At 40.1% G+C, this 12961-nt stretch overlaps 1 protein-coding gene across 1 annotated transcript in view; it reads left to right on the top strand.

Moving 5' to 3' along the window:
- LOC145941511 (uncharacterized) overlaps positions 1–12680 on the top strand; it is a 153659-nt gene extending 140979 nt beyond the window's left edge. Inside the window, exons 5-6 of the mRNA XM_083047620.1 lie at positions 11427–11906; positions 12540–12680. Of these exons, the coding sequence (XP_082903746.1) occupies positions 11427–11906; positions 12540–12659 (600 nt within the window). The 3' untranslated portion in view covers positions 12660–12680. The remainder of the gene's footprint in view (positions 1–11426; positions 11907–12539) is intronic.
- Positions 12681–12961: the final 281 nt, after the last annotated feature.

Genomic DNA, 12961 nt, shown 5'->3' with positions numbered 1-12961 from the left:
TGATAATTCCGCGCGCGCGATAATTTTAGTTAATTCTCGCTACTTCACACGAACAAACGTACCAGATATTTGTGCGGATTCTTTGCAGTTCAAACAGATCGGGAATAGTTTTTCTCCATTGATCGCCCCCGCTGCACGCAGGAGGATCGACGACGACGTTCAAATCCCGTTTATTTGATTACCTCTCGTTTAATCGAGGCATTCGGCCCGAGAATGGGATTTCACCGAATCGTCCGTCGTGTTCGAGACCTGAGGAGCGCGTTTATATGCGGGAGCGAGAGATGCGATTAAGCTGAAAAATCGACTCGATTGAAAGCCACGTTTTTCGTTCACGAATAACGTCGACATCATTTTCCCAGCGAGAATAATCGTAACCTATCGCGTTAGAGTTTATTATCGCCCGCACGATATGATGAAAAATTACATCTCATTTTTTTAAATAAATAAAGTAAAAATTTCTCAAAATGTTATGCGCGAAAAACTTGCGTAGATTTATCCTACGAATTCATTAAATGGAGAGACTCTTTATCTCTGTCTATACTGCTGTAATGATAAAAATTTACTAAATACAGCGCATGGATACAAAGGATTGTTTACACGATAATCTCGAGTCTTAGTATCTTTCCCCTTTCGTTCTTTTATTCGACAAAACGAAAGGAATTAACTCCTATTGTCATTTCTCGTTTACTTCCATGAACGAAACGAAACTGCAAATCCAAAGAGATAGAGCAGCGTCTTTTTAATTGGTTCGTAGATGAGATAAGTTATTAAAGCGAGAGAGAGAGAGGGAAAGAAAAATGATGAGAAGAAGAGACCGAAGCAAATTCAGTGGGAAAGTTCATATTAAGAATGCTAATAAGGGGAAAAAGATATCAAAAGAAGAAACGCTATCTTTTATCTTGTATAGAAGTTCGTTATCTTCTTTCGTGTCAAAGTGCAAGAAATTTTTAGAATTTGACGTTGCAATTTTTTTTTTAAAGAAATCAGTGTTACATGATCTTGATAGAGAATACATTTTAGCAACTTGTTCTAATAATTAAATCTTTTATAAAGTGTCATTTGAAAATCATCTATGATGGATATATTATTAAGAATAATCTTCTAATATACATATATCTCCTTTTCACGAAATTATTTTACAAACATAACTCATATATTTTCACGATAAATTTTTTTCCGAATAAGATACTAACACACCCAAAAGAAATAACTAATGCGACAATAACATTCGATAATATATCAGTTACAGGAGCAATTTGTACTGGGAAAAAGTAATCAAACCACGCGCGCTCTCCAAATAAACTTTAATCTGATCGAACCGAGAGTTGCGTCTTTATTCATGTCTCGCGATGCGCAACGCTTTTCACTAGGATACGCTCCGTCCTCTCGCGCGTAGGCGGAACATAACAACGGTCGGACGAGATTAAACCCGGTCTGAAGTCGATCGTTGCAGCGCGGCGAGGCAATAATTTTTAACGGTACCGCGATTTTTGCCGCGAGCTTGCGCGATACTTTATTACCACTTCGACAAACAAGCTCGATCGCCGCTATATAGCTATCGGGGCGTAGTTCTATACATATATATATGAATATACGCGGACCCGGACCCGGTCTTGTCACGGCGAAAGTTTCGCCGGTGTCAAGGAACTTTCATTCAACTTCCGCACGCCCGTTGGATCGTCGAACCATCTAATAGACTTACACTTACACGCGCGCGCGAGCGCGCAAGTATGTAGTTCCGCCCCGGGAACCGGGGGTGAGGTGCGCCCTCGCCTGAGTTGATGCTTAGGTGGTTCCTCTTCGACAAGCGGGGTACTTTCTACTTCGTCATGTCGTAAACGCGATGCCTGTAGATGGCAACGTAAACGCAGAATGGGCTAGAGGGTGGCGAGGTGCGCGACGTCGATAGTGCTTTATTGTGTACTGTATCTAATAAGCGTATGCGGAACTCTCTCTCTCTCTCGAATGTCGATCTTAAGAGCGTCGGTATACACTTGGAATAACAATAGGACGTTTTTCGACAAATTCTCGATACGATCATATTAACGATTCTTCGATTTTTAAAATGGAGATTTAATTGCGATTTTTTAAATAATTTGCTCTTCTTTTCGGACGGAAATACTTTGCCTCGCGTCGCGCTTAGCGAATATATACACGTCATCGGGATATATCTCGGTGAATATAATACAATCGCGATACAATTCGCGACATTATTCACAACGAAAACATAAACGGTAAAGCTCACGAAGCTCACGTAACGTGACACGCGATTGTATTTTGGCATTGAACGTCGCCGAGGGCCGTGAGCTGGCCGCACACGACGTGTAAATGCACGCATACCCTGGAAATTTGCAAGTAAATGGCAATTAATCAGTGTCCGTATGAATGGCCCGTTGCCGTTAATTTGTCATTTCGTGCCGCGACAATTTGCATGCGACTGTCCACCGGTCATCGAATTTGCGCCACGCGTGCAGCAACGCTCAGTTTCTGCTGAGCACCCTTGTATTTACGAAGGACTCTTAATATTTGTCTAACGCGCATAAAGAGGAATTCCGGATACGCCGCACGTAAAAATAGTGCGGTGTGAAAAAGTACGATTTTCTTTGCCCCCATCCCTATAATATTCCTCTCCTTTATGGAAGATATCTTCTTTCCCAGCTTTTCGATAAATTTACGGATATTTGAAGCTTTACATTTTCTTTCATATATATCCTGTCTCTTGGATCCGCACAAATAGGATTTCACGCGATTTATTAAGTTTGCGATATAGCACATACATAGTATATAATTGTTCGTTTATTTCATATAAATTTCTTTCACATACATATATAGGTAACTATATCGCAATGAAAACTTGAATCGCGAGATTAAAAGAGAGGATAGCGAGAAAAATGTGCGATGAAAAGTTCTACTCTTGATGTGTATTGAGTTCCGTCCTCGTCATTCGTCTCTGCAAAAGCTTCGATACTTTTTTAGTTCAAAGGCGACTTCTCCTACCACGTTACCTCGCTGTCACCATTCGTGTCGATGGTGAAGAAAATTTCGGAATACCTCGAAACTTTATCGGTACTCTTTCCGTTAGCTCGAAGCGCGAAAAGCGCTATCCGCGGCACATGAACGGTTTCCCTCGCTCGGAAACTTTTATTTCGCCGTTTCGCCGACATGGACTACAGGAAAATGGAGAAAAAATGTGCGGCGAAGGGAAAAAAAAGTACGTGCGGAGATTCGTCGCTTTCAATGGCTATTATTTCTATACGAAATCACGAAACGGTAAAATATTTTATATTTACGAAAATGCGCTAATTTCAAATGGCATTATAATTTATAGTTTAGCGCTCGATAGAGAGTGAATCTCTATCTCTATATGTCATTTTATTATTTTTTTCTAAAAGAGAGAGAAAAAGAGAGACGACAATTATGTCCAATTTAGTTCTCCGTTTATCTCAAATATTTTCGTAACAAAGTGACTTAGATAGTTGAAGGATTTTTTTCATGAATTTACATGAGGAATTTGCTTTAAGAATTCGGAAGCGAGCGAGTCGAAGAAGAGATATCCTAGCTTTTTAAATACGAGTCCGCATACTCGAACGAAATGCCTTTCTCATTTTTGCACAACATGTTTTCATATTCCGTCTCATCTGAATTTGCTTCATACATTTGCCTTTTCGTCCTTGTTTTGCATTTAAAAGTGAAATAAAATCCACCGGGGATTCCTTAAGTCCGATGATGGAAGGAGGAGGAGGAGACACGAGAGAGAAGACGCGCGGAACTCCCGATGAATCGGCGGGCTCGGTTTAGCGAACTGTGGAAGTGAATTTCTTCTTATTCCGAAGTATTCGACTGTCGTCCCATGGCGTACGCGCAAGATCGATTCCCACCGTTTCTACTGTTGACTGCGAATGCATTCGATGTAAAATGCAGAAAACGATCAGCGCGGTATATCGTAGTACGAATAGCGGAATGTCAGGGGAAAGGAAGAAGGGATAGGGGGATGAGGGCGGGAGAGAAGGGGAGGAAGGAGATTTTAAAGTTTGAGTTCGAGAATTTATGGAAATGTATTTTTCCGCGATGCGAGTGTTGGTTGGCGCGCATTTTTACACCTTTCCTTACAATCACGAATATATTACCGGCTTTCTGTAAAATTGTTCAACTAACGCTCGACTACGCTCGACTAACGACTGATCAAATCTTCTGCTTGTTTTTTTATTACAAATACTTTACAATTTATATTTCTAAATGAATATTATCTTTTTATTGCGTGTATATAATTTGATAAATCTATTTATTGATCTGAAATGCTCGAAAAAGATATAAAGTTGTTTGTAATTTTCTATTATTAGAGTAAATTAGAATATCCAACGTTTCAAGAATTTTTGATGCTACGTATCGCCTAAGAAATTTTTCGTGTAAAGTGGAATGATAAATTATCATGTTAATTTCCATTTTCCCTTAGCGCTATTTATGCAGAAGCATAAACCATTCTTCCTCTGTTATATTTGTTGGAATATTTGCGCATCGTTCTCCCGTACACATTAAACCCATCTAGCTAAATTAATATTTTCTTATAATGCATATTTTTCACGAAAAAGCTTGTTTGTCATAATAATTCTTTTTTTTGTTTCTTTTTTGTTTTAAATATTTTTGAAGCAAAAATATATTGAATAATTTTTTAGTACAATAAAATAAATTTCAATTTTATCAACTGTAATATTATTTCATAGTTTAAATATAGTTCTTTTATAGTTTATCGACACGCATGTGTATTAATTTTTAAAATTAAAAACGCCAATTTATAATGATTCGCATAAATATAATTTGCTTATCAATTACGGCACATATCTTTCATTTCTATACAAATGTTCGAATTTATATTGTATGTTAACCTTTAAGGATAAATGCATGCGATATGACTAATGCAAGTAGCATTAATATCTCCTTTGTCATCGAAATAATTTTGCACATCCATTGAATACAAGTTATGCCATGAAATGTCCGTTGCGCGTAAAGTCCGCGAGACTCGGTACCGTAAATTATGATATAGCGAGACAGAGATTGGGGCGAAATAGCTCGGAGTTGTGTGTAACAGGACGTGCACTTTCTAACTTGATTATTGCTTTCATCGTGATATATATATGTGTGTGTGTGTATGTGTGTGTGTGCGCGCACCATCATTCAGTTTGAACCATCCGTCCTTTCAAGAAAAGTTTTCATAAAAGGAAATCGATTTGATTTTTTCAACGATCATATTTTTTTTCCTTCTACAATTGTTTGAGATATGTTCTGAGTAATTAGCATAATAAATTACTGTACATTTTTCTAGTTTTTGCCGCAATTTAAAGATAACCCGCATTAATTTCACATTTACGCGAATTTTATTATTCATTTTAACGCTGTTAATTCAGCGATTTAATACATCCAGACGAATTAATACAATCAACACCTGCAAGGGTGTTATTCGCGATTATTTATGAATTTATGATATCGTATCAGTCATGCTGTAATCATCCGCGCGGATAATGCGGATAAAATCTACATCGAAATGCTAAAGCACGCAAGCTGCGCGCTCGCTACCATGCAATCTCTCGTTTGCTATCGCTTTAATCGATGTCGCTTAATACGTCCGTTACTTTCGCGTTACACGAAATTAATTCCATTACCGCCGCGATCACACACAGAAATGTCGGGAGAGTGGGAGGGAGGGAGGGAAACGTGGAACGTGGCAATCGTTGCGCTCTATTTGCGTTGGCACGCATAATTTCGGCTTATTTCCGCTAATGAAGGAGCACAAACACACAACACACACACACACACACGCGCGCGTGAAAACCCATACAAGACCCTCCCCGTGCGGTATCCGAAATGTTGGCCCTGAAATAATATCGACAACGTTGCCCTCGGCGGCGCCCTTCGGCGAATTGATCGAATTGCATTGGGGGTGCGCGGCGACGAATTCGTTCAATCAATTCAACGCGGCGTGATTTGGGCACGGTTCGCGCAAACGAGAGCAAATTATTGTCGTATCGACGATAATTGAGCACGGCCGCCTAATAAACCGCCGTTCGGATCGCCGACTTCTCGTGGATGGCTTCGGGTCATGGCAATTACATCGGCGACTGTCGGGGACCAACGCCCTATGTGTATCGCAAAAAGGGTGCATCACCAGCCAGTCTGCAACATATATATAAATATAATCCGGTGTTACGTTTACGCCAGGAATTAATGCCGAACTCGAATGGACTCGTGTGGTCGGGTGTGCGGACAGGAAATAATCGCATCGAGGCCACGGTTAAGCCGAAAAGTTCATTCGATAATAACGCGGGCTTTCGCGACGAACTGTTATTGCTGAAGTTAATTTATGGCTCGGCGAGAGACGCGTTTAAAGCTTTATTGGAAGAACTTCGTTGCTCTTCGACGTTACGTCGCTTACGTCGACAGTATAGTCCGGGAATGAGGATCGAACATCCGCGCTTTCTGAACTTTGCGATAAGTTAATAACGTGGGACGTTGAAGATCGTGTGCTTTATATTAACGCTCCTCTACGTACGTCGGTATTACTCGTTTTAGTACAAGCGAGGCTGTTATTCGTGACATTCGACGAGGCGAATGTCTCGCAACTGATAACTTGATGCTGTGAGTAAAAATTATACGACAAAGTTGCGACTGTAAGTACATTCAACGACTCTTTATTCGTGACTTATCTGTCTCGATAGTTTCAATGAGAAAAATCGTATAAGATCGATAACAGCGTTTGTGCTTTCCTGTCATTTGTTACTATTAGTTGTAAATTAATCATTCAAGTGTTGGGGCAATGTTTTTATAAATTTTATTTTTATATTTAAGTATTACTTAACTTATCATCAAGATTGAAAAACGTTAGTTTGCGAAATTATATGCAACATAAATATTAAATTCAAGATACGCGATTGTTTTTTTTTTCTTTCTTTCTTTTTTCTTGTATATAAAAATAAGATTATAAAAAGTATCAGATATAGTTGCTAAAAACCGACGAAAACTTGTGCAATCTCCCGTTAGTCGGTTGCAAAGATAGAGACGCCTCAAAGAGCTCGCTCATGCGGCGAGATAGGAAACGTTGACGCAACACGACGGCGTGGATGGTTCATGCGGGAGTCAGATCGCAATCGCGAGTGCGTCGAGATTATCGACAAGTTGCTCACTCGTGTCCCAAACTAGACCTGTCTAAACGAGAAACTTTGCTGAAGACGCGGCAACTTTTCGCGACCGAGAGAGCGGGTAGCCGCCCGATACTCGACTATTTCGCTAGACTGTCGCGACGAGTCCCAAACAAGGACTCGTTTCGAGTGAATTCCTCGCGTCGCACATACATGTATATATACGTATATACACTCTACTGTAGAAGAATTTTGTCCTGGTACTCCGAGATGTACCGCGGTTATCTCGTTTCGCGGCGTCAGCAACATCGTGTGACGTTAAATACACCGACAGCGCGTAAGTAGTCGCGGACGTTGGTGTTCAGACACGCGCGGCGACGGTGAAGTTTAGTCCGACCAGCTGTGCGCAAATATATCGTCGTTATTTGTTTCTTAGTAGTTTCTTCCCGCGTTTTCTTGCGGTCGCCTACTACTAGACACGTGCTCAATTTTGCTCGGATAAAACCGCTCCGGCTAACCCGAACGGTTCTAAAGAAAAAGTTGGAAGCGCGTAAGGCTGAAATTCGTAAGATGTAAGATTTCTTATTACGACGCTCTGTTGCTCGTCGATACAAACCAATCTGAATCATCTTAAATGTTTTAGACAAAATGGTTTTATCAATTAAAAAATGTATGGCATCTTCGTTAATCTCACCTTCACCACAAAAAATTAAATTCAGATGTATGGCATAATTTTGGTTCTTTTAATTTTATTAAAACATTTGTTGAATGAATGCTCTGAAGATTATTTTGATTTTAATGTTCGTAAGATAAATTTTTGATAATTTTTTATAAGCAATAAATAAATAAACTCTTTAGAAAATGAAAGAATATATTTAAAAATGTGTAGGAAAATCAAACTCCTGAAGCTGTCCTCCGTTTAACAAATAAAAAAATCTTATAAAATGCACAATTTATATCATTATATATAATCATTATGTATACAAGAGAGCAATTAATTAGCAATAATTTTGGTATATTTGTTTGTGATTTATTATAAGTGGACATGCTAGCGTACAATATAGGTCATTTACATCAATTTCCTATTAAATGTTAGAACCAATAAATTCAGAATTGGAGCAATAAATTGTCGTTTAATTACATCCGAATACTATACATTTGAGTTTGATTTCTCGTAGTTTGAATGCCAGGAAATAAAGTTAACGGAGATAAATACAATAAGCCACAAACTTTCTATGAATGGCCTAAGCGGTCCGTCAAACATTGTGTATCACGATAGTAACTTCCATTTTCGATCGGTTCACCGTCGATTCTCAATATCGCTGTACGGACGGTTTAATGAAATTTTCGAGGGTTTCGATTCTGCCATAAATTTCTATCGCCGACAGCGATTTCGTTTGCTGATACACACAAAACCGGACAAAGTCGACGTGGAGTCGAGAGAGAAAAACAATACTCGTAACTTCATTCTCGACTCATCGTAATTCAGCCCACATGTACGATTCTATTTTCGTCTCGCAATGATTAAGATCGCCGATTTATTTTATAGATTTATATCCGCGCTCTTTTATTAAATGCAGTCGTATGTCGCTCGGGAAGAGCTCTCATATGTTATACACGACTTATTCTGTACAATTCCAGCAATTTGTCTATATATAAATTTTTATCGTGCAATAAACTTTGAACGCGTTATTTTAAATGCATTAAAGCGATGTGGTTAATGTCGCCGACCCGAAAAATATGTAAATTCTTTTCGCGAGCTAAAACGTTTTAATGTCCACATGACGCGGCTTTAATCTAAAACCGTAAAAATGCGGTCCCGTACATATCGTGTGTACTTGCTCACCCAGCTTTTCACAGCTTCCTGCCCTTCGTCGTATCCCCGCGTCATCCAATTCCCATCGTCCGCGGTGGTGCGAGAACTGTTCGAGCAAAAGCGACCGGGTAAATATCTTGCAGTGACGGTAAACGAAATTGAATAAACATTTTTCAGCAAATAGAGCCGACAATGGTACGAATTTAAAAGTCGCTGAGACGAGCACAGGTGGTTCCCCTGTCGCTGGAAAAAGCGTCGAACGGAAAAATTGCATTTCACTTTCCCCTTCATCCCTCCTCCCTTCGCATTTCGTTCATCCCTTGCATACTTTTCGCTCTATCGCGCCCTTCCCCGCTCCCCTCTCTATCTCTTCTGTCCATCCATGCTTTTGCACCGCGAGAGCCGCCCTCATAAAGCCCTTCGTGATCGTCGTCGACGGTGATGTAATCGACTTTTGTACCCGTTATCCCTCGAGTCTCGCTGCGAATTAGTTATAAATAATATATGAGTCGGCTAATATATATATATATATATGCAACACAATCTCTACGCAGTAACGTTTTAACATGAGATGCGCAATTTTAAATTTGATAAAAATTCAGATTTAAAGAAATAATATAGATATATGTTATTTGCATCAAAATCGAAGCGCGGAAAATGCAGTGAATACATTAAATACAGGGAAATGCGTATATATTGAATATATTTTTATTGTATTTAGGTTCTGCTTATTGTATTATTTATCAGATTTATAGATTTTACGATACCAAGGCGCATGCAATTTAAATTGCATATATTTTATTTTACTATACATATTTTATAAGACTATTCTATTTAATTCATTCGATCGCGGTATAGATTTTTACCATATAAAACCATATAAAAAAAATCGAGGTTAATTTTCTCAAGGCATGCCTTTATCATCCTTAGCTCAGAAGTGTTTGTTACACTCTAGCGATCACGCGGTCTAACGGTCTCTCAAACGATCTCTATAAGAGCTTAAAGGGGATGCACGGATTGTTAACAATAAATGGCAAAATGTGTGTAGGCAATATAATGAGCGGAATATTAATTGTTTTGCGAGAATGCTAGCCACGTCAATAACGTAAGTCCGTGAAAGAGTCGTAAGAAAAAGAAAATGCTGCAAATCGAGATGCGAAGAAAGGAGGAGAGATCGAACCGAATTTACGATCAGCTTGGCTTGGCAGTTTGTTTCGCGGTGAGATCGTTCCTTCGCCGAGCAGGAGAGTCGATCGAGCGCGACGATCGATCACATCAAACGATAAATTAGCGTCGAGTTAGTATCCGATGTGCTTACCTCAAGCGTGTTCCCGCGAATGCGATTGTCGGGAAATAGTTTCGCTATGCAAGACCGTGTTCGTTGCGCATATTTAGACGGCTATGAATGTGAATGACCGGTAGAAGGTGAATTCTGAGAGATGTTTCGCTATTATGCAAGCAAGCAACGGATTCAACTTCCTCTCGCTATTACTGAGCCCGCTATGACTATTGACACCATTGTTATAGTTCTTACGCTGAAATTAATTCTAGAATATATAATTGTTCTCTCTGGAGGTTTTGTCTAATTATGGAGAAAGCTTTGTTTGTAGCAACGAAATTGTGGAAACGTACTCATCAAATGCAAGCTTATTTCACGCGTTTTGTAATATTGAAAATATCGCGTCACGTTTTATAGAGGGAAAGAGGGGGGCAGATCATTCATCGATCAGATCGTACATTATGCAAATAATTTTTCATGAAAGTTTCAAATCCGCTCACATCTCCTCCAAGCCCGAGTCTTAAATCACGCCGAAGAATAAAGAAGATAGTGTCGCGGATCGGTTGATCTCGCTATGCATTTATGGATGTCGAACGTACGAAGGAAGCAATATTTTTCACACAAAATCCATCGTCGTTCTCCCGATCCGCAGACCTCTATCTCTCACAGCCGTCTATCGCTCGTCTTGGCTCGCGTCTCTCTCTCTCTATCTTTTTCTGTACTTCCCATAATGGTCGAGTCTACCATGACTGTCGATTATTGTCCCCGATGGAAAGCTTCAGGTGACCGAGTGCAAGTACACAGGAAAACACGTAGCACGGAAGTTTCTTGCGATTTCCCCCAGGGCCCTCAAATAATTCTACGTCGAAAGTCCTTCTGGAATTCAACCGTCTTTCTTAGGACGTCGAAGCAGTCACGGACGAGCAACGGCGATGCCCGGATTCTCACAAATTCCGGGACTGGAAATAAAATTCGTCTGAGTGCATTGAATTCTCCGACAATATCGCGAAGGCATGAGTGTCCTCCGTATCGTGGCGCGCACTCGAATAATTCGTTGAATTGTTTCTGCGACAAGCGATAAATAGTTATCGAGAATCGCTATTGAGAGAAGCGCGGGGTTAATGACCAAGTCTCTCTTAATCTCTTAACGTTGTTTCGAGGAAACTAGTGTAAGTAATCGAATCTCTTTTTCTCCTTTCAGAACCCAGTGAAGCACGACAGTGGCGACGTTCCTGAGCTTCAAGAGAGAGAGACCCGGAAGACAACGCGCGATTTATTTACATGCTGCAAACGCAGACGCTCCACATGCGGAGAGACGCAAGTAAATTATTGGTTCGACTTCGCTCGCGCTAATCGGCTTTCGCAACGTGCGGAAAGTCCGAGTCTTTATAAAGAACCGACCCATCGCGACCGTCCCGATGGTGCATTAAAAAGGACGCAGGAAATTCGTCGAGGACGAGGGGATAGAATAAGGGAAGAGGTAAAACATTCAGCACCACCATCATGGACGTGCATCGAGCTTACTTATTACGGAAATCCAGTTTGTTGGAATGAGGCTTTGAAGTTTCTATCGCTCGTCGTACTCCACCTTCTTCCGCTGCCACTCGTTCTTCTTTTTTTTGCGCCTGGAGCCGAAGAAAAGATGGGAAAGCTGAAAACTGGATGGCTTCGCGTTCAGATGGTAGGGAGAAAGTTTAAATGACTCATGGAGAGACTCTTTCGAAAATTCTCTCCGCGCTGTTCTTTAAGTTTCTGTTTTCTCGATGAGAGTGAGAAATATAGAGGAGAGCGCGGAGAAAACGTAAGAGAGAGAGAAAATTAGTAACCACGGCCTCTCTCGAAAGCGTTATTTTTCATCCGTTTTCTACGCGCACGCAGTAATGCAATATAGTCGCTACACGAAGTAACGCTCGTATCGCGATTCATTTTCGAACTTAAATTAAGTCACATAACTCGAGCTATTAATACTGCGCAAGTTGATGTCGCACACGCGAATGAATGCCATGAACAATGAATCATTATTCTTGTCATGCTTGACAGTGAAAAAGGTTTTTACTTTTTCTATAAAAAAAAAATTTTAAGAAATATCATTCCAAACAAATTTAAGAAAATAAATATTATTACACACAAATTTATGTGTGAATCAGTCTTGAAAAATTTTATTCAATATTAACTTCTTCTCTTTTGCAAGGGAATATATTTTTATAACGTTAGCCATCACTGTCGGCAAGAAAAGAATTTTGAGAGGTAACTAATATCGCAGGACATATTTCGAGCATCGATTTTCTCAATAGAATTTCAATCCACATTCCAGACGGAACGATCGTGCCACGGAAAAATGACGGAAGTACCACGTATGATCGAGCGTCCCTTTGCTGGCAGAGGATCCTTCCAGGATATCATCCAGTCGAGCGATTTCGACCGCGTGTCGTAATAAGGAATCGACAGTGACGAAAATCAAAGTGACATTCGTCGAACGACGCCGACGAATTCGACTGACGAGCGAAGAAATGCGAAATCCGTCCCTCAATAGATTATAGCTGGCGCGAAACTTCAATCATGCATCCATGGCGATTGAGTTTACGGGATTCGAGGACGCGCGTAAGAAAAAAAAAGTCTTCTCACAAACTTTCATTTCTTTTGAGACTCTTGCTCGTCAACAACGATAATCCGAGATATTTCGACGGGTGATCGTGATAAAAACGAGTATAGTGAACGAAAGTTGCGAGTTTCGGG

The sequence above is a fragment of the Prenolepis imparis genome, unplaced genomic scaffold, assembly GCF_030444845.1.
Source record: "Prenolepis imparis isolate NDT839.2.m4 unplaced genomic scaffold, iyPreImpa1.0 SCAF_10, whole genome shotgun sequence".
Taxonomy (NCBI): Eukaryota; Metazoa; Arthropoda; class Insecta; order Hymenoptera; family Formicidae; genus Prenolepis; species Prenolepis imparis.
Note: the sequence above shows the minus strand (reverse complement) of the source record. Positions and strands in the feature narration are given on the sequence as shown.